Source organism: Muscardinus avellanarius (genome assembly GCF_963383645.1).
Source record: "Muscardinus avellanarius genome assembly, chromosome: 3".
NCBI lineage: Eukaryota > Metazoa > Chordata > Mammalia > Rodentia > Gliridae > Muscardinus > Muscardinus avellanarius.
The window spans coordinates 57,443,642-57,467,243 of NC_137788.1; the positions used below are offsets into that span (position 1 = coordinate 57,443,642).

At 35.2% G+C, this 23,602-nt stretch overlaps 1 protein-coding gene across 3 annotated transcripts in view; it reads left to right on the forward strand.

The window, feature by feature from the left end:
* PDE4B (phosphodiesterase 4B) overlaps window positions 1–23,602 on the forward strand; it is a gene marked incomplete at both ends in the record, with an annotated part of 454,207 nt that overhangs the window by 74,361 nt on the left and 356,244 nt on the right. Inside the window, one exon of one of the 3 annotated variants that reach the window (XM_080690738.1) lies at window positions 13–248. The exons of the other annotated variants lie outside the window; for them this stretch is intronic. Within the exon in view, the coding sequence (XP_080546864.1) occupies window positions 13–248 (236 nt within the window). Of the gene's footprint in view, window positions 1–12; window positions 249–23,602 lie in introns of those variants that run through there. 3 annotated transcript variants of the gene reach the window in all.

Sequence of the window (23,602 nt, forward strand, 5' to 3'; positions counted from 1 at the left end):
TCCATCTGAGAAATGACAGCAAAAAATTCCTCCAAGGGACTTACTGCTTCTGAGTCCGAGGTTTGCATCAAGACTTTCAAGGAGCAAATGCACTTAGAACTTGAGCTTCCGAGACTACCGGGAAACAGACCTACATCTCCCAAAATCTCTCCACGCAGTTCGCCAAGAAACTCACCATGCTTTTTCAGAAAGTTGCTGGTGAATAAAAGCATCAGGCAGCGGCGTCGCTTCACTGTGGCTCATACGTGGTAAGACGGGACCTGGAGGTGTCTTTGGTGCTTTTCACAGTCGTGCGTTAGCATGGGTGATTTAGAAAATGGAGCATTTGAGGTTTGTTCTGAATACATACCACAAGTGTGAAATGAATGCAGACAGCGGGTCAGTTGGAGCAGGCATAAGTGCACTGTGTGCTAAGTTGTTGTGGTGCTACCTGCTGTTTCCAGATAAAATGAGCCTCTAACTGTAGAGACTCCTCACAATTATTTCTTGTACACATATAAAGCTAATTTTAGGTAAATGTAGTAATACGGGAGTTTTTAAAAGTCAGTTTTTGTTTAATCTCTATGGAGGTGATAGGTAACTTGGTTTTGAGGTTGTTGATTTTTTAATAACATATTTTGGTACAAAAGTAAATGTTTTAATCTTTTCATTTATTTCTTAAGATCATGCATAAAGCCTAGCTGAATACCGTGTCCCCATGTTTATAGTGTATCAGTCAGTGAGTTTTTGATTTATTGACTTTTATCTTTACACTTCTTAAGGAAAGGGAGGCAAAGGTCCCACTTCTAAAATTGCAGTTAATTACTTTTATTTGTTATTCTAAACTGCTATTGTCTTTAAGAGCCTCTTGATTTAAAAAGTAACTTACATTTCATAGATAGTTTGGGAATGCCCAGTAAATACATTCAGAAACACTCTGTAAAAATTGAACTGAGTCCGCCACCTTTAATATATGTTACAGGAAACGTAAATACACCAGGATGGCCTCCTTAATCCAATCTAATAATAAAACAAGAAAGAGCAGGATGAAATTTAATCATCTTGACTTGTGAAGCCCAGGCCACTTCAGGTTTCTTTGGAAGATATGTTTTCTTTTAAATTAAGGAAACCTTTTAAAACTGGGTATCTGTGCCTCAGTTTTATTTCATAAGGACCATAGCAAAAACAGCAACCCTTAAAGGAAATTCTAACACAGTGGGTTTGTGTCTGCATGCTAGATTGCCAACAAACATTATAAACTGAGGGTTTCTAGATTTTGAAAATTAATATTTACTTTTTTCTACTCATCTGAAGTGATTGGTTCTTCTATAGCCCAGGGCATTGGCAAATTAAAGTTACCTATGGAAAGATATAGATTGCCTGTGATGAACACCACGTGTTCAGCTAACACACACTTCACTTAGTTAAATATGACATGGTTATCCCTGTTTTCTGATTGTGGACTTTTTATCTAATTGCTTTTGTGTGGGATTTTTTGGTCATCTCCTCGGTGAATAAATCTTATTTAATTTTAAGCTGTTACTTGTAGAACTCGATGTGATTAGTTTTTCAAAACCTACTAATGGCGGTAGCATTTGTAGAAAGAAGAGATTTATATAAAATCAGATACTGAAGAAGTCCTCTGTCTCATACTTTACCCCACCTCTAACATTTGTGTATTTCCATAGTTTTCTGGGTAGTATAACTCAATAGGGGGAGGTGGACACATGTTTAATTATTTCTCAGGAAAGAAACATATGTAGAAATGATACCATTAATTTTATATGTATATATCATACTATTAGAATGAATATTTTGACCAAAAGGACATTTAATTTTAGGTAGGCAATTTCCACAGAATGGTAAATCTTCTTAAAATCTTGGTAATATTTTCCTTAATATGTAATTTTGATTTCTGAATATAATAATGTGACCTTTCTTTTTCTTAGAATAGCTTTTTGATGTACTAGGAACATAGAGCTATAAATACTAGTGTTTTTTTTTCTTTTCAAAAGAACCCAAATTTTAGAATGATTAAAGAGCCAGTTTTACTCATACATTATACAAATTTTCTTGTAGCAAGTTGCAAAAGAACAATTTAATGATATCTGTGGTTTCTTATGCTAATAAAATGATCTTCTTTTAAGTGAGTTAAAGCAAAAATTTCCACAATTGCCAAAAAAGAAAATATATGACTTTGATATAGTGTACATAATATAGGCTTAAATAATTCATTAATCATCAAACTTATAAAATAACTATGTCTGTGATTCATTTTCACCCTTTTCCTTCAACTCACACACCCCCTTCTATGTTTCTTATTAAATCTGTAACACAGTTTGCCTGCAGCCTCTGATCAAATCATTATTTATATTTCTCTTGTTTCATGTGAGTATGTGCTTAACAATTTTCAAATGTATTTTCATTAAACATGCAACAAAAATATCATTTGGAAAAAAATAGAAATATAATGCACCAATAAGGGCATATTAAGGATAGACACACATCTTATGTATTTGAAAGACATTTTTTTTAGAATCTTAAAAATTATGTCCTTTTTGGCATATAACATGAAATAGGAAAGGAAATAAGGGCCTAAGTTCTTTATTTTTGCCTCTTTGTCATGATGAAATGTAAACAGACTTTCATGATCAATGATTGGTATTTTCCAAACCATGTATTTAAGTTAGAAATTCCAAGATATGCACTTAGAAGTCTCTAAAAACATGTTATTACTTTACAGTAGACAGTAGGCTTCTTCTAAGAAGATGGGATTGTTTTGATTCCAGCATCGAAATTAAAGTAATTTTCATGATGAAACTAAACAATACAGAGGACGCAGTTTATATCTTAACCCACTGGAGAGTTCATTTTTTAAACTTCAGTTATTTGTAGATTTCATATTTTGGTCAGATGTAGTTCTGGTTTTGAAAGCTCAGTTATGAAGGATGGGCTAAGGGAAGAAGATTTGGGAAATATTTGTAAAATTCTGACTCCAGGATTATTCTTAAAATATTTTAAGAAAAGTGTATATTCAATGTGTTGTCACTAATCAGAATATTTACACAATTCTAAATCTAGAAGGAATTTGAATTGTTATCTCATTGCTTCTTTTTAGCCCTGGGCAGAACCACAATTACTCCATCTTTGACAGTAGGGAATCTGCCCTATTTTTAAGACTGTAGAGCTGACTTACGACACAATTTTACTACTTATAGTGTAGATATTGGAAAAAGTCTTCCTCATAATCCATCTATATACTTCCTATATAATATATAATCTGATTTCTCCAGTCAGTGGAAATTAAGAAGACTTGTAAGAACCTGTATGAATCTAAGTGAATCTGAAGATTTACTTTTTTATTATACACACACACACACACACACACACACACACACACACACACAACTTAGCACTCCTGTAAGCAAGAAAAGAAAAAATGTTCATTCAACTTACACACATTCCAAAACCTTATTTTGAGCTCTTTACTAGAATGTTCACATTATTGGCTTGTTTAAGTTTGTATGCCAAGTTTATGTTCCTTTCGGCATTACATGTTGCAGGTATAAAAAGTATTCTGAAAGGTGTTAGCTTCTTCTAAGTATTTTCATTCCGCTAATCATTATTTTGACTCTGAATCACCATCCCCAATTTCCAAATTCTCCTTTGAATCCTCAAACCTCAAATTGGACACCACATTCACGGTCAGATGTTGTGAGGATGTGTAGATGGGGAAGCTTGTCCTGTGCTGCAGTGTTCATGGAATGTTGAGCACTGCTGGAAAGGGCGGGAGATGATGGCTAGAGTGTTCAGGTGAGCATGTTATGTATCCCTGACCCTAATGTGAGGTGACAGCTTCAGAGGCAAATGCCATCCTCCCTGGTCTGGAGAGCCTGCCTGCTCTTGCCACATAGTGGCCAGCTTTTCCAGCCTTCCCTCCTTTGCAGATACCCAATCTGAGTTCTCCATGCAAACGGTTCCTGATGCTAGTCCTGAATACATCTGGACCCACTGTGTACCTCCCCACAGTGTGCTCTTCCTGTAAAGCAAATGTATTGATGAGTACCATCCCATCTATCCATCTTCACACAAGGGGAGTAGCATCCTTTGAGTTAGCAGTTATTATGACAAAAGCTTGTATTTGTCCTTTATCCCGCTTAATTTTACATATATCTTGAAAATAATTCCTCATTTTACAAAGGTTCTTAAAACGTGTTCTTGTGCCTAATATTTGAATCCAAAAGTATTAAAACTATGGTTTATACTATAAGAGAACTTTGTAAGACAAAGTTGCAGTAATTGGAGAAGAATAAAAAGAAAATATATCAATTGAATATTAATTAAAGAGAAACATTTGCTGAGAGCCTACTATGTACCACGTATTGCTCTGGGTTCAGGAGATATAAAAAGAGGAGTCTTTGCCTTCAAAGAACTCATATACTAGCTGGAAGACAAATATGAATTAATAATCAATGGAGTGTGAATAATGTTATTGAAGTATGATGCTCAACGTATCTTGACAGCACAGAAGAAATAACTATCTCTAGAAAATGAATCAGTGTATTAGGGGAGGTCAAGGGAAGAGATGCTATTCATGTGGGGTTTTGAAGAATGATTAAGAGCTTCTTAGAAGAGTGGGAAGGAAGGGATTTTATTCTTTTGGCCAAGGAAATAACAACAAAGAAACAAATAACTGCTTTCATTTATTCAGCACTTTTAATGCGTTTGGCACTGTTCTAAATGGATTTAATCATTCAATACTATAACAAGCCCATGTATCATGTATTACAGGTTGAGTATCCTTTTGTTTGAAATGTTTGGAATAAAAAGTATTTCCAATGTTAGACCTTTTTCGGATTTTATAATATTCACATAATGAGATATTTCTGGGATAACTAAAATACAAACACAAAATTTATTTATGTTTCATGTACATCTTATAGGCATAGCCTGGAGGTCAGTTTTTATACAATATTTTAAAGTAATTTTGTTCATAGAAGAAAAGTTCTATGGTGTGAAGTTTTCTACTTTGGTGTCATATTAAGTGCTCAGCATGTTTCAGATTTTGGAGCATTTTGGATTTTGAAAGTTTGGATTAGGAAGGTTCAACCTGTATTAATATTTCCCTCTTTTAGACAGAGTAATAAAGGTCAGTGAGTATAAGTGATTTGCCCAAGGTTATGTAGAAAGTAACAGGGCTAAGATGAGACTGCAACCATGGGGAACATGGACAGAGTTCACTGAGATTTCGGTCTAAAATTTAAGGTAGAAAAGATAGAAAATAGAATTGTGCTAGTTGATTGGAGCCATACTCTGGACTTCTAGTATCACCAACAAGACTTGGGGCTTTGGTCGGCATCAGTGAGGAGCCACTGCAAGATCGGGAGAAGGGGTTGCCATATATGGACTTTACTTTGGAGAGGCCCTTGGCAGGCAGTGTGAAGAATGGATGGAGGATAAAGAGATTAGAAGCAAAGGGAGAAAGGAGAATGTGCATTTGGGAGATAATGACTTCTAATTACATTGTGTATCTCATAATGCTGGAAACTGCTTATAATATTCTTTATGACCTAACAAATTACTGTTTATGGTAAATGGGAGGAAAGTATCACTTGCATTTATCACCCAAGTGATGTTGTGTATCATACTGGCTTGGCGCACCACAAACATCAAACAATCAAATGGTGGTAAAAATCTATGCTTTATAGCCTAAACTGTTGCTTTAATCAGGGCAGGCATCTTAACAGTAAGCCTTTAAATGGTATTTTTCTAGCCTTTTAGTGTCCTACATATATTGGATTTTTAAAATACTCACTGTAAAAGGATCCTTGTAAAGTCATGGTGAAAACCCCCGGCACAAATGTCAGAAGATGGCCCAGGAAGCTTGCTGGTTGTCTGACTGCTAAAGTCGAGGCCCCTTTTCAAAATCCTATTTGCTTTATTTTGCATTTTGCACATTGTATTTATCTTTTAGGGTTTTCTCCCTTCAGATTTTATAGTGTTTCCTTCTCTAACATCACTGTCAAACTACAGCAATATTATGAGAAAGGCATTTAAGCGATTCTTAGAAAAGAATCTGAAAGGCTAGCCATGGCTTATAAGGCCTCACATTGTGTGACCTTAGGCTAACTCTGACCTCATCTTCTGCATGCTAGCCAGGTGAGCTTCCTTTCTACTCTTCCACAAGGCAAGCATGTTTGCACCTCTGGGCCTTTGCACTTGGCTTTCTTCTTCTGGGAAGATTAGTACCGTAGATGTCAACATGACCAACTTTTACACTGATTCAAATATCAAGGCAGAGAGGCCTTGATTGCCCCACCCCACCTAAAACAGCACCCTTCCATTTTCTAGTTTCCTACTCTGCTTTATTATTTTTTATTGGCACTTATACTATCAAAAAATACATTATGGAAAACTGGTTTTATCTATATCTATTTTAATAATCTGCCAACCATACTAAATTATAATGAGGGTATGGATTCTGTCCTGTTTTCTGTATGCCAGAATCTTACAGGAAGGGCTGATATGAAATAAACATTTTTTGAGGGAAATGAAAGAAAGCGTAAACCTGGTTTCTGTTTCCTGCTCTTCATTCCTCCATCCTGTTTTTTTTTTTTTTTTTTTTTTTTTTAGCCTGCTAGGAAGGAGGAGCAAACGAAGCTTAGCTGACTTGTGCTACAAGCGTCCTCACCCCAGCCATCTCTGAATAGCTGTCTTTCCTTTCTGCCAGTAGAGCCATCTAACTTGCTTCCTATTTTCAGTTCTATGATATTGCAAATGTAGGCTTAATTACAACATCTCACTAGAGGCTAAGTGTTTTACATAGTAGCCTATTTAATTAAGCTGCCGTGTACAAATTACGGTACCTAGCCTGTAGTGCCATAAAGTCAATATTTGTCTGTAGCATTGAACGGTTATTTATTTGGTTAATCTTCATGCATCAAGCAGCACAGTCAGTGCCTCAGCTCAGGAAGGCTCTACATGGCTCTCATTAAATGAGTGGTAGTGGGAACAAAGACATCTATTTGTTATGTTGCCTTCAAAGTGTTTACATATTCTATATTAGAATATTTAATTAATATTTTTGCAATACTAATACTAGCGATCATTTCAGCAATTTGAACTTTTTATAGGATTTCCCTGGAGGAACTTGAAGGAAGAGCCCATACTTGCAGAGTGAGGAGAATGTGAATTAATAACCCCCATCCTCTAGAAGAGACAGCACCAGGAGTAAAATTTTCACTTGGTTCTGTCTCATTTTTTTCTGACCTGGGAGGTTGATGATCTCTGTCACTTGTAGTGATGTGGTTGACAGGTATATATATGAATGCCAGTGGGTACTTTAAATTAAAGAAAAAGGTGACTTGACCTTCTCATAGTGCTTCTTGCTAAAACATAGGCATTTTCCTTTGAGGGAGATGAGGAGTGACTGGGTCTCAAGACCTTTCTGAAAGAGAGTGCCTGTGGTGCTGTGTTCCCCTCATGGAGCCAGGCTTGTCCTCCTCCTTCTGTACAACTTCACAACCCAGGTTTATTGTAAATGGTGCAAACTGGAAATAAAGGGCCAAGCAATAGCATCGCTTCAAGGAGGGCTTCTTCCCAAACTGTGTTTCCTGGGACACCAGTGGCCTAGGACCTGTTTGGAATTCACTGAAAACAAGGATGGAGAGAATCTCATTTTTGGTCCTCGGTCCAAGCAAGGGAACTTGGGTGACTATGACTTGGAGACCCTGAAGGATCCTCATACAGATTCTAGAATCTCCATGATGAAAATGTACCAGTTTTAGAAATAAATGAGAGAGAAAAAGTACCATACTGCAGCTATGCTTGAAAAAAGTTATAAAAATATCTAGATAATTTATAGCATTAAAATCATGTGTATTTAAAATGACAGTAGGGTAAATGAGGCAGATGGAAATATCTGTGTGTGGAGGAGAGGTCACTGAGAGTGAAAATTTTATATTTTACATTGTCAACATGATCCACATTATGATGTGAGGCTATGTTGAACCAATAAAAAATAAATAAAATAAAATAAAATATCCAAAAGTTTAAAGCATAGTATAATGAGTAGTTTTTACCTAGATTTACCAATTGTTAATATATTTCCATATTTATCTCTGTATCTCTCCCCATATATAAAGTCATATATATGTTTTATTTTAATTAAAGGGACCATATTCAAATGTACAGTACTAGTTTGGAGAAGAAAAAGAGGCTAAAAGTATTCTGAAAGTAATTATTTTATCCATTGTCCATATGTTTTCATACTCAAATTTAAAGTTTAACTTTTAATGGTATGCTAACATACGAAAAAGCCATTAAAATTTTCGTGACTCCATTTTTTTAAGGGTAAATTATTGAAACAGTTACAATGGAGGGACAGAAGAATCTAATAGCTAATGATTCTTTCTGGTCATGTTGGTTTTATATATTTGAATCAGTTTCTAAGACTAGATTTATAAACATTCAAACTTTCTTCTTCTAGGAAAGAATATAATTTCTTTTATGTGTGGGTATGGTATGGGATGAAACCCAGGAGCATTATACCTCTGAGCTACACCCCTAGCCCTATTTTTTATTCTTTATTTTGAAACAGGGTCTCACTGAGTTGCAAAGGGCCTAAGTAGCTGAGGTTGTCCTCGAACTGAGATCTTCCTGTCTCAGCCTCCCAAATGCTGAGATTACAAGCCTGAGCCACCATGCCCGGCAGAAATTTTGTTTTTTATAACCACAAAATTGTACCATTAGTATAAAACACTCCATGATGACTTGCTTATACTGTACAAGGGGTTCTATAATTATATAATATTGATGTTATCTTGAATTTTAGTTTTTACTCTTAATCTTTGCCTCATGGTACTTCACCTAGAGTTCAGGGAGTTAGGTTGGGTATCAAGAATTTTCTTTGGACTTACTACTCAATTTTTATATTAATCAATTAGCTGTCTTAAACCAGATTTTTTATTTGCAAAATGGTTAAACTATCCTTTGGTTTACATATTTTCAAATGTTAATTTAATTTAAAAAACACATCCCTCTAGCCTGCTAACCATCTACTTTACATGATACTTCATGTATTTTAAGTTACATAATAGACATTGCTGTTTCATTATCTTACTAAATCTCTAAACACACACAAACATGCACATTATTGTCAGACTTGATTGGTAAAACATATTCATTTTTTTAGTTTTTGAAAAGCACCTCTGTGGATGGAATGCACCATTTTGAAAAAGTTGTCAAGAACATAGGTTTGTAAAGAAGTAAATTTATAATAGCCACACTATGACCATTTGCTATACTGGAGAAATAAAATTCATTCATTGTCGTATAATAATAACAGCCTATTGAACCAAACTAAATTATACTAAAATTCACTAGTTATTATAAGATCCAGCATGAATAGCTTATATCTTCAAGAAGAAACTTCACAGCTTTGTTTGTCTATCATCAATATATTTTTTAAAAGCCATTCATTATTATTCATTGTGTGAAATAGATAGGAAGGGAACCACTTTGAAGTCATTGCATCCCTTTGCACCAATAAGCTTGGAAGCCAAAAGAAAAAACATAACATAAGAAGATGCCTTGTCTATTTTGGGATCCTGCATATATAAAGCCAATATAGGATTTAGTGAATAAATGCCTGGGAAGAATTCCAGGGTCCTTCAAAACCCATTTATCTCAGAATGTCTCCTCGCCACTCTTTCCATTTCCCTGCAAAATTAATAAGCTCAAACTGATGCAATGTAGAGGAGCTGAGAATGGTCCTGTGGCTTATTTGTGCCATAATTACCTCAGCAGTTCATACCAGAAACTGTTATCTCACCTTAGCAGGACCCCTGGAGATAGGTCAGGGAGGACAGTATAAATAAACCTTTAGATCCAGGTCTCTCTTGCTGGTGTCTTAATTGACCAAGATTTCCTCCTCAGGTTTACCTTGGAAAGCTATATGTAAATTTTAACTCAATGCCGATAACTGCGGTCTTTGCCTTTACCTATTTTCCTGCTTAGCCAGGTGTGAGCTCACCCATAAAACATAGTTGTGTGTCTCTAACATACTCGGATTTGGGAAAAAATAAAGAACTTTAGGAATCCAGGTGGTGTGGTTCAAAAAGGGAGGCATTTAAATTCCAACTTTACTTGTTATCAGATTCTGTGTTTTAGGCAAACCATTCAGTTTGGCTCAGTTTTTCTTTCTGAATCTGCAAAATTAGGAAAATGCCACTTGTATCTGATTAGGCCTTCATGAAGATTAAGTAATGTGGGTGCAATGTTGGGTACAATCTCATGCCAGTGACAGGTCATCAGCTGACCATAGCTGACTCCTTTATCTAGTGCTTATGATTTCATGTAAAAATATTTACAACATATACATTGTTTAAATATTTTATGTCATAGTTTAATTTATATTGAGGAACTGTAGTGCATCTTCAATTCATTCTTTTTAGATTACTCATATATTAGTTTCATGGGATATTATTTTATCTTAAAGCCCATATTAAGTGTCCTTACCCCATAAAATAAAAAACCTACTTATTATGCAATGGAATCATTCTAATTCTTCAGAGTTAACTGTAAATAGCTTCATGATATAATCATTCTTTAAAATTACAGTTACTTTCTTGAATATGATACTATTCTCCATTAGTAAAACCAGATACCAATAAAATATTATTTTTAAGTTAATGGCAATAAATTATTTCTAAATTAAAAAAAAAAGTCTTTTCAAAGAACCAGAACATTTCTGAAGCTGTTTTCTCTAGTCAGTAGAATCTAACCTCCTCATAACTTGTTTATGTAAGAAAGTTTATTCATGAAAGGCAATGGAAAAGTGCCTTGCGTTTAGAGTCAAAGGTCTAGACACACATCCTGGCGCCAACACTCACAAACTGCTTTTTATTTATTTTTAAGTTTTTGAGTTGGGGAGAGATAGTCATTTAAAAATCTTTGGGAACCTCAACTTCCTAATCCATAAATTAGAGATCAAATAGTAATTATGTCTCTGTTTATATGATATTTAAAATATTAATTAGTGTTGTTGAAAACATAGGAGCAGAAACATAAATTTACTGGACAAAAAATAATGATAAACTCTTGGTAATGTTTAAAAAGCCATGTGCTTGACTTTACTACGGCAGGTCCATTTAGGTTATAAGTCAACAGCTTCCTGTTGATAGACATTATTATATACCTTAAATATTCTTTCAGATTCCTTTTGTAAAAGCCTCGTGAATTTCTTCTATGCAAGTCTATAGAGGTGGGAAACTGTAGAGATGGGAACGAGACTTAATGGTACCTTTGGATCTTATCTATTGGCAAGGGTCTGTATCACTTTCATACTTCCCGCAAAGAGATAATACAAGCTCATATGACCAATGTGTAGTGCAGGAAAAGTTGTAGTTAACCTTTATCTGGATGACTTCACAGCACTTAAATCACATTGCTCTTATTTCTTGGCCATTTCCAAGAATATTTAAGGATGGAAGCAGAAGTAAAGGTTATTACTTCTCTTTCAACAAAGACTTCTTCTCACATTATCTTTGATCAGTCTTGATTCTGTTGCCTAGCAGTTTAAAGGCAGGTGAAGGTTACATCTTTAAGATGAGGGTTTCTATTTAAATGAACAGGTATGTCACTGGAAATGGCTACTCAAACTCAAAGCTTAACGACAGCAAAAAATAAAGTAAAATACTTTGGGGATTTATAAGAATCATGCTGAGATTCTGGTTCTGTCTAAAGTAATAAAGGTAGGATTATTAGGAACGTACATGAAAATCATAGATTAAGTTCTGTCTAAAGTAATAAAGGTAGGATTATTAGGAACCTATATGAAAATCATAGATTAAGTTCTGTCTAAAGTAATAAAGGTAGGATTATTGGGAACCTATATGAAAATCATAGATTAAGTTCTGTCTAAAGTAATAAAAGTAGGATTTTTAGGAACCTATCTGGAAACTGTAGATTAAATTAAGCAGCTGCTTCATCTGAATGAAGCTTTGTAGAGTCTAATATTTTGAAGACACTATCTTCATAAACACAGTGTTTGCCTGGGTTTCAAGGGATTTGAGCTTTCAGGCCTGCCGAATCCCAAATGCCTCAGGAGCACAAATGCATATATTTTCTGCTGATAGCTTTTTTGTCAATTGGGACTAATAATTATCTGCTCTGCCACCCTTACCTTATGGATTTTGGTATGAATATTCAGTACCAGTGTTTATAGAGTAGCTTGATGTTCTGCAGAGTGACATGGCAGAGACATTCAGAAGAAAAAGAAAAGCTTCTTAAAAAGATTTATGGATATCAATTTCAAAAACTGACTCAGCTTTAAAATGCATTAATCGATTTTATATGTTATGGGAATCCTAAAAATGCTCTTGCCAAGTACTCAGTACTTTGTAAATTTGGGAGTTTGTGTTTAGGGTTTCTTACAACATGCTGCACTTGAACATGTTAGTCCTTTTGCAATGCTAATGATCAGATAGATATTCCTTAGTGAATTAACTTTGATGTATGGCTTGCATTTTCACTTTTTTAAGAGATATTTTTAAGCGGATACATAAAACATGAAAATTGTATGTATTAATGGGACACCATGCTATATTTCAAAGCATATAAACATTGCATGATGTTTAAATCATGTTAAATATATTTATTTCCTAAAACTTATCATTTGTATATGGTGAAAACTTTGAAATTCTGTTTCCCTAGCTCTTTGAAATGCACAGTACATTACTGGTATCTCTATTCACCCTACTGTGCAATATAGCAAAGCAGAACCTATGCTCCTATCTAACTGCAAGTCAGTACCTACTGATCTATTCCGATAAACAAATATTCATTGTTGGATGGTGCTAACACAAAGCACATTGCCATTAATCTGGGTAAGAGGAGTATGTGACCATTTGGCACGTGAAATTACTTCATTTGCATAGATGCAAGTGTCAAAAGTATGTAAGTGTAAAATAGAATGGCTCTTCTACTACCCTCAAGAAGTGCCAGTCTGGTTATTATAAAGCTAAAGTTTTGAAGAGTAATGGTGTTGTCACCTTTTCTGAAAGTCTGGGAGTCATAAATATGTCCTTGTTATGGTGACTTACTTTCTTGAGCATTTCCTCACTAGTGAACTATACTCTAAAGTCTGTTGTACTAGCAAGAGTCCAAGCAGTCTGCTGGTATGAGCAAGTAGGAAATATTTTCCAAGACAGAGGGGAATAAAATAATAGTCCTTTAATATTTTCACATAGAAACAGGGCAGGAGCAGAAAAGTTACATCACCATGCTTCTTATAACTTTTAATTCTCTTCCCCATTTACAGAAAAAACTGAGACTCGGGCTGATTAACTGACTAATGCCAAGTGATCAAGCCATCAGGTAGTAAATGAAGAATTAGCCCACGTGTTCTGATTTAGAGTTATGCATTTTGTATCCTGGTGAATTCCATATATGCAGTGGCACTCCATGCAACCCATCTCATTCCCTTTTTAGTTTCCAAATCACAAACTCTGTGGGAAAAGAAAGCATCTGGCATCATCATCCTCTCGTGTCCCCTTATTAAAAGTCTCCTTGCAGTGAAGATCAGACAAATTCATGTCTACTTAAGCATAATTGACTCGTAGGGCTTTCTGTGTGATTTCATTTTGAGGGACTGAACATTAAACCAGAAGAATTAATCTGTACTTACAGATTTTGACACAGTAGACAGCAGATGCAAAGGGAAATATTTTGGAGGATGAAAGGTTATTTTCAAATCCCCTCAAAGCATGAGACATAGATGATGAGCTGAAAATCTCATGTACATAGTTGTGTTTAAAACGATTCGTTCATCCACTCATGCATTCATTACCAGGTCGGTCACCTACCTGTCCTCTGCCCATGTTTCCTGTTCAGTGAGTCAACTTTCTGTGTGTCTAGGGCAGGCCGACTCTTGCAGTATGTTCTGCATCCTGTTCCCTTTTACCCACAAGGGTTTTGCTCTTCTACTTGCTGTTGCTGTCTCTTGCATCAGCAGTTCACCATCCCATTTAATAATCTTTATCTACAAATACACCATTTCTAGGTTCTTTAAAAAGCCTTCTTTGATCCCATGGATGCCTTCACCAATGAATCTTTTTTTTTAAACTTTTTTTTGTGGTACTGGGGTTCCTGGAAGCCCTTTTACTTCCTGGATATACTCCCAGACCTATATTATATTTTATTTGGAAACAGGGTCTCTTAAGCCAGCACGGCTGACTTCGAACCTGCGCAATCCTCCTGTCTCCATCTCCTAAGCGCAGGGATTACAAGCGTGCGCCACCACGCCCGGCTTTTTTTTAACCTTTTAAAGCGATGCTCCCCAACAAATAATTGTCTCTACTGTTCTCCTTGCATACTCTTCTCCACTGCTCCTTTGGAAACTGAGAGTCAAGTTTTCTTCTCATATCTCCACTAACGGCGTTCTTACTGAGGTTATGACACCCATGTGTTAATCTTATGATGAGTTCTCAGTCCTCCTTGAGCTCAGCCTATCAGCAGCAGATCACAGAGCTGATTGCTCTCTCTCCTAAAACACTGTCTCTTCATTTCCCAGGACACAGTGTCTCTTCTTCCTCATAGGCCGGCTGCTTTTTCTGTTTCCTTAGTTGATTCATCTTCATTTCACCAAACTCTAAACATTGGAATGTCCCAGAGGAATGTGGGGTTCCTTGTCCTCCTCTTCCTCTTACACTTTCTCCTTCTCCTTCTCCTCTACCTTCCTCTTTTCTTTTTCTTCCTTCTTTTTTTGTCCACAATCACTCCCTGGGTCAATTATCTCATTCAGACTCATAATTTTAAATAACAACTGTATGCTGATGATTCCCAGATTTATATCTTTAGCCATGTTTTTTCTCTGAACTTTAGACCTATATATCGGTCTAGTAACCTTTTTCTTTTTCTTTTCCTTTTTTTTTTTTTTTTGGTACTAGGGATTATACCCAGGATAATTGTGCCCCAGCCCTATTTTTTAGTCTTTTTATTTTTGAAACAAGATCTCACTGAGTTGCAAGGGCCTCACTAAGTAGCTGAAGCTGTCTTTGAACCATGATCTTCCAGTCTCGGCCTCTCAAATGCTGGGATAACAAACGTGCATCACCATGCCCAGTCTCCTTAGGTTTTTAGATCCCATCTCATTGGGGTTTTTTATTTTTTTCATTTTCATTCTATAAGAGGACTCAGCCTCGTGTGATGCTCTAATTGGCCTCACTATCCCTTCAAGGGTTAATCATCTTCCCTTTGCTTCAGTAGTGTAATAAATATATAGAAAGAACTGGTGTGTCCTTTAGATCTATTTCTAGGGATGGAAAACTCAATCTTTAACACTGCAGGACAGTAATAAGTAAATATATGTGCTTTCACTGAAAGTATGTCTCTTTGACTCACACTGGAACAGTGAATATTACCATGCGACTAATATGTCTTGAATCAGTAGAAGAGAAAAACATAGCCATTGAGTAAATTCACAGGGCATTTTACATAAATTGAAACCGTTTCTAATTTATTTTGTGCTACTACCAGGTTATTGGAACAGAAACAGTAACATGAATATTTTTAGGAGAGAGTATCACTGTTGTAAATGTTATTTGAAGAGCATTGTGTGGAAGAACAACACTAGGAGTCTCATTGTTTTAGCCTAATCTCTTTGAGAACAGGTGCTATTTCTTCTTCTTGTCATGTAATAACTGGCATGTAGCTGCTGAAGCTCTTAATTCTTTTTCTTGAAGATGTCTGTATGTTTGTTGCATAGGGGAAAGACTTATTTTGATTCTTATTTAACCACCAAGATATTGGGAGTCAAAGGGGAATACGATAATATCTGAAAATAAGGCCTATGAGGGAACCTGCACAAATATATTATTTGTCAAACAAAATATTTCTAAAATGTGAACAGATGTACAGTAGAAATTAGAAAAATGAAAAAGTTCCCATTTTTGTTTTTGATATAAATATAACAATTGTATTTTTGGTTTTCTAGGTTATGCTAGTTTAAAACCTCTTTATTCTAGGGATTTGGTTAAGAACTCATTGTTAATTGAGACCTAGAATCCATCATTGCTGTCCTTTTTGTAGCATAATAATGAAAGATATCTAGAATTGTATCTTATAAGTTTTGCTCTGGTCCAAATGCAGGGTTTTGAACTTCCATGCCAGATTTTCAAGCCAAGTTTCTTCCAGTTGGGATCTCTTAACGGTTGTTTAGTTTTCAATAAAAGGCAATCTTTTAAGGAGTTTATGTCTTAAATATTTTCTGGTTTTTGCAGTAGCACACATCAGACATTATCATTGTATTTAGATTGGGATTTTCATTTTTAACATGTTCTCAATTTCTCTAGGCATTTAATGTTTCCATCTGGTCCTCATAAAAGATTTCACATTTGTAATGCAGCTCAGGCTCCTGCTCAGAGAGCATCATTGTAATTCCATCCATGGCTCCAGTTTGATAGAGGAGATGCTTTTGAAACTTTGGGTTTGTTTTTGTTTTTGTTTTTGCTTTCTTAAACCAAGAAATAAAATTTGATTTCATTGGTTCATTTTTCCCTGAAAATAATTATAGCAAGCATACCATGACAATAGGCTTACTCCCCTCTTCCTTCTGTGCAGTTTGAAGCTATTGGGGAAGGAGAAGTAACCACACACTGAGCCCAGTCCAAGGAAGCTTAACAGTCGTCATCGTTTTTCTTCGTTTAACAATCTGTTCTCAGTCATCACAGATGGAGGGGATATTTTCAAGAACTTGAACATTTTCTTGAAATAGCTGAAGAGCCAGGAATCCCCTTTACCGTGTTAAGTAGTGGTTATCAGAGCACAGTTTGAGCAAAAGTTCACAGTTCCTAGTCAGTTTTTATTCTATGTGGCTAAATGTGCAGTACATGTTTGTGGGTTTGTTTAGTGGGTACTTACATGGCCCTTACTATATGTCAGGCAAGCTCTAACAGCTTTAATAATAACTCACTGAATCCACATAGCAACTTTCTGAATAGTTACTATTATTATCCCCATTTAAGGATGAGGGAACTGAAGCAATAAGACAAAAAGGCCACAGATAGAAAGTGGGAGACAGAACTCAAACCTAGATGCCCAAGCCCCAAACTCCATGACCTAGCTGAGTCCTGAGAACCTATTATTACAGTTTCCTCGATTTGAATTGGACATTCTAGGTAACTCCCTGCTCCCAGAACCATGCGTAACTCATACTTGGCACTCAAAGAATGTTTGTCATAGAGTTTAACTAAGAATGAGTAAAATAATAGGTGTATTTTCTATCATTTGAAATAGGTAGGAGCAAACTTAAATTATAGTGGTAGACAGTGGAGAGGCTGTATTCAGAATGCCCATGGATCTTGGTCCTGTTAGAAATTAAAGTGAATCTCAAACCACATAGCTAGAAACCTTCAGTTCCTCTCATTCTTTGACTCAAATCAAAACAGATTAGAAGAAATCTTTTCTAGAGTTCCCAAGTGGAAGCATTTTTCTCTGTAAGGACATGTGCCAATGCTGGAGATGTTTTTAGTTGCCATATCTTGGAATGGAGGGGAGTAGCTATTGGTCACTAGGAAGTACAATCACGGATAATACAAAACATCCCACAGTGTACGGACACCTCCCTACAAAAATAATTACATAGTCTCTTCAGACCAACAGTTCTAGAGTTGAGAAACCTTGGATAGAGTATAGAGAGTAAGGGTAATGCTAAGGAACTAAAAAATTGGACAATTCTCCTTGTTTGCCATTTGAGGGCTTAGCAATGATGATTACAGAGGTGGCTATGTAAGGACCTAATTATATGTTGAGGTGGGTTTAAGAAACATGAATTTCAATTACATCCTGTTAGGTTTTAATGATTGAATGTTATCTGACATTTTATTTTTGTTATCAAGACTATTCTTTCTCATGTTCTCTCACTATGACTTTGCCCATTTATATATTATTTTCTCTTTTCACTCAGGAAGCAAATAATTGTAGGTTTGATTGTGGGATTTGAAGGTATATGATGGCCAATGATTCTAATAATGTCTATATCCTGCTTAGCACAGCTGCTACTACTTCTGACATATTACAGGAGAAAAATGCCCAAGAGACAATATAAGAGGAAGTAAGTTATTTACAGTAATAAATGAATTTATAATACCTGGACTTGTATCTGATCTTCAAAAGTGTGACTCTCTGCTGAGCTAAGCTAGAGCACATGATAATTCTATATTGGGTAGTCATAGGGAAATTTTATAGAGGAGGTCATGACTGACATCAGACCAGACTGGCTAAAGTCTTCTGTCATTAAAAAACTTTTGAAGAAGAGTATTTCCACCAGAAGAACATAAAATACAGATGCAAAGGTCTTAAGGTGAGAATAAGCTTGCCTTGCTCAAGGAAGAGAAAAATAGCTATTGAGGCTGGTGGTCTGAGTTAGAGAGGATCATAGCCCTATGCTCTGACACAAGCCAAATTAATATTTCTTTCTCTAGAGGAAAAAGGAAGGGATCATCAAATATAACTTCCCTTGAAATAGGAAGAATGCGGAAGAATGCTTGATATATCTCTCAACCTTGGAGACCTGCTCTTGGCAGATGTGTTAGCACTCTGATACTGCAACAAATATTTGAGACAATCAACTTATAAAGAGGAGAGATTTACTTTGGCTTGCAGTTTTGGAGGTTTCAGTCCATGACCAGCTGACCCCATTCATTTGGGCCTGAAACACCATAGCACAGCATGGCAGGAACACAAGGCAGAGGAGGCCCGTGCACCCCCTGGCACAGAAGCCAAATAGAGAGGAAGAGACGGAGGCTTCATGGTCCTTTCTGAGAGCATACCCTCAATGACTGTCAACTAGATTCCACTTCCCAATAATGCTACACAGGACATTCGAGGTTCAAAGAACAGCAGCAGGCGTATGAGGAATTGTTTTGATTTTTAGGGTTGTTTTATATTATCAAATATTTTTAAAGTATTTAAGTACTTATTCATTCATGTATCCAAAACTACTCAGTGTTTTATTACAGGCACTGTTTTAGGGGTAGGCAGTGTAGACACTGAGATGAAATGGATAAAATGCATGTGCTAGGGAGATCATGGTGTGATTATGGAAATGTACTGTGATAGAATTTTTTTAGTTATTGGCTATGTGACTTTGCAAGTCATTTAACTTTTCTGTGTCTGAATATCTTCATCTAAAAATGAGGGATTTATTATATCTACCTTAAGCAGTTGTGAGTATTAAATGAGTATATAAAGTATTTATTTATTTATTGGTGCATTACAGCCTCAAATCATAGTGTAGAACACGTTGACAATGGCATACTTTCACACAGTACTCGGTGCCCCCCCATTTTCCTCTCTCCCAATACCAAGTGTCCAGATTGAAAATGTATATATTCAATATATACACCATTGAATACAGTATATATATATATATATTTCATATATACATATATATTCAAAGTGCATATTCACATGTATACACATACCCAAAGGTAGCATTTCCATTAATGAACCTCAGCCTTCTTCCTCCCCTCCTCCACTGAGTATCTCCTCCATTACTGGAGTCCCTCTGGTATCCCAGGGACTCCCTAGCTCGAGCGTATTAAAGAAAACATATGTCTTTTCTCTTTCTGTGCTTGGATAATCTTAATTAACATAATGTTCTACAGATCTTTCCATCTTCTTACAAATGACCTAATTTTGTTGTTCTTTATTGCTGAGTAGAATTCCATTGTGTGTATTTTCCATAATTTTGTAATCCATTCATCTGTTGATGGACACTCTTTCTGCCCTTCTGTAAAATCATCACAACAGTAATAACTAGTACTTACTGAGTCATTATTATGCCTCAGGTACTGTTTTAAACACTTTCTGCACAGTTGTCTCTGTTGCATCATTCCCTTCAATATGACCTCCTTCAGTGCAGGGAAGAGAACATATATAAAATATAAAAGTTACACAAATAATTATTTAGTTATCATTGGGAATCATGGTAGCCAGTGTAATACCGTCAGCTAGAAAAAAAATGCAAGAACAACTAAACAGAATGTTAAAGGATGAGACAACCAGATCAAGAGATGGAATATTAGAGATAGCAAAGCCAGGATATCATAAGAAGAAATGGAATAATCAGTAACTTTGTAGATTTCCTGCCTCATATTTCATGTTTCTTCTGATATATTCTATCAGTGAAATACAACCAAAGGGGCTTTCATGCTTGTTTGTGAGTCAATCATAAGCAGATAAGGCACAGAAAAAATGAAGCTTGTTTTCAACCCTGAATCAGACTTGAGTTGGGGGAAGTGTTTGGGAAGGATATTTTCTAAGGGGAAGGTCAGATAAGACACCTTCTCGAGGAGAGGAGTGTGAGCTCTGAATATTCTTGCAGAAAACAAAGGTGGACAGGTGGGAAAAGAGGAACAGAATTAGACTAGAATAGGGGGTTTTGAGCTAGAGCAGGAAAGCTGGAGTGTAATTCTCTGAGATTTGGGTTGTAACTATATAAACACTTGTATGTCACTTTTGTGTTCACATACTTAATATTCTCTATTAGACTGTTGAATATTAAAGAACACATTTTTGTAAAACCAGAATCTTTCATTGTGATCTGGATATATATATGTATAATTTAGTAAAATATATATTATTAAATTACCAGATCACTTAATTAAACAATAAAATAATTTTGAAAAAGGAAAATTATATTCACTAGACTTAACCTAATATAATCTGTTTAATATTGATGTGTTTAAAAATTTTAAATCACCTAGATAAAACATTAAAATATGTAATTGCCTTAGCTAGACTTTATTTAGCATAGCTATAAAACAATAGTCTTTCAGTTTATTCTGCATATATTCAATGATGGTAGTAGACAACCATCATTGGTGATTTTCTGTGGTCAAAATTTGCATACAGACTTGTCTTACTAATTTCTTATGGGTATTTTCAAGCCTCATCAATATTGTGGAATGAGAAAAATGTTGCCAATAATTTTGTAGGTTTTCTTGTAGGTTTTATTGATTCATTTATTTTGTGGTACTAAGAATTGAACCTAGGGGCCTGCTATCTTTGAGCTACACTCCCAGCCCTATTTTATTTTTAAATTTCAAAGGAAATAGGGTCTCACTAGGTTCCTGAAAGTTTTGCTAATTTGCTGAGGCTGTCCTCAAATCTGCAATCTGTCTATCTCAGCATCTCAAGTACTGGATTATAGCCATGCACCATCATACCTGGCTTGATTTTCTTGTTTTATAGCCTTTGTGAATTTGAGAAGCAGAAACCCTTCAGGAAATTTTAAAGTAAAATAATTTCTTCCCAGAAATACTCCCTATACAATGCATTTTTTAGGTCTAGAAACTGATTTTTTAAAAAAATTATATTCAAGTGTGCTAAGACATTTTATACTTCATCACTTATATTATGAATTATAGGCAGAAATAAAAGTTAATTGACACCATCTATATTTTAAAACTATAGATCAAAACCTGCAGATAGCTATCTTTGATATATATACATATACATATATACATATATATGAACTATAGAGTCTTGAAGGTGAAATTTTGTTTTTTCTTTACTTTTATCCTTATAAAATGATGCACTAAATTATTTCAGTGAAGTAAGACAACATTTTCACATAAAAGTTATATGATTTTGACTTGTAAACTAGAGTAGAGTTTGATTGAATTGGTTAGTATCATATATCTTAGTTTTGTGCTTTGTTTGTGTACATACAAGAGAAATCTCATATGATATTTATAATATGAGGTTAATATTTTAATATGCCTTATATGATATCTGAGCATTTAGAAACTGGCAGTGAAATAATAACTTAGACATTCCTAGACATGGCAATTTTAGGGTGGGGTTTGGAAACAAGTAGCTTATCACATTGATAATATTATTTTATAAAAGTGTCTATGGAACACAATCTTAAATTAGTAGGATATGCTTATGTGATACATCTGGACAAACAACTTCAGCTGAGGGACCACTGTGTGTTGAGGTAGACAATAAATGTTTCTTGTAACAATTAAAATATTTTGTGATACACACTGTGACCTGAGGGTACGATGCTATGTGATATAACAATTCCCATAATTTTGTACTTTATATGGAAAAAAACTACCTGTAAAACTGAAAACACCATTTCTTACTTTTTTGCTGCTTTGGGGACTAATTATACTTTTAAATTAATGGTAGAAGTTCTTACAGTTTTCATATTTAAGTGCATCCTGTATGATAATATGTAGTCTTGATGAGGTAGGTGACAATGATAAAAACTGACAGCGGTATTGCCTGGGTCTAGTAGGCTGTTGCATATTTTATTTTGATATTGCACTAATAACCAAATGTATTAGTGCTTTGCTTAGTCTCCAAATCATTAAAGAAATGTTGCCTAATTAACTTAAAAACAATTTTTATAATATGTTTAGTTTATATAAAGTTATTTAAATGTTTCATGCAAATTTAGAGAATCAAATATTTTTGAAGGTTGTTTTGTTTTCTTGTGTGTGTGTGTGTGTGTGTGTGTGTGTGTGTTACTAGGGATTGAACCCAGAAGCATTATATCTCCAAGCTACATCCTCCATCCCTATTTTATCTTATATTTGGAAACAGTCTCCCAAAAATACTCATCTAAGTTGATTAGGCTGGCTTCAAACCTGCAACCCTCCTGTCTTAGCTTCTCAAGTACTGGGATTACAGCCATGTACCATCACGAACTAGGCCTTAGAGTGTTGTTTTCAATATATCACATTTTTTTCATAGTCACTACAACTCAAGATTACATGAGAGTTCTTTTGAATCCAGGAACACAATTAGCTATTTATTCATCTAACTAGATTCTATTAATTCTTTGTATGGTGCTAACAAACTCAAGCTGGACGCTTATTCAGATCCAGTTTAAGAGACTAGTTAAATACACAAAACATTCAAAGAGAAGCAGGAACTACGTTGACTTCTCTGGTTCACTTGTAGACATTGTTTAAGCTTTTGGTCATGAGTCTTCAGTTTAGATCAGCCAATCAACAAGAGATCACTCATAACTGAGACCTGTAATGGGCTGTATAATAAAATTAATAGAAAAATAAATTAACCATGATCAATCAACAAGTATTTATTGATACATAGAGGTCAATTTTTATTTCAAGAGTTTACAGTAATGTTCAGGACTATGCACACACACACACACACACACACATATTTATATACATACTTATACCTATTTGAAATCTGGTCACGAAATTTTGCTGATGATCAACAGTATATCTGATCCAGTTGCAATAGCAGGTCAGGTACAGTAAGATTTTGATTAAAGCAGGTGTGTGGTACTATAATAATGGATGTCAGGAAGGCAGGATTCCATGTACAGTGCCACTTAAATTGTACTGAGAAATAAGACTCCTATCCTTGGTGTGGGGAGAATAAGTGGTGATAGTTCAGTGATACCTTGGAGAGCTCCCAAAGACCTCCAGCTTTGATATTGTTAAAGTTCCTGTGAGGCTTTTTGTCCTCCTAGACTTTCCTGATTAGTTCTTTCATCTGTTGAAATTAAAGGATAGTTAATGCAGTGGTAGTTCAATTTTATGTGATTAAACTGTGTGGTGCTAGGACATCATTT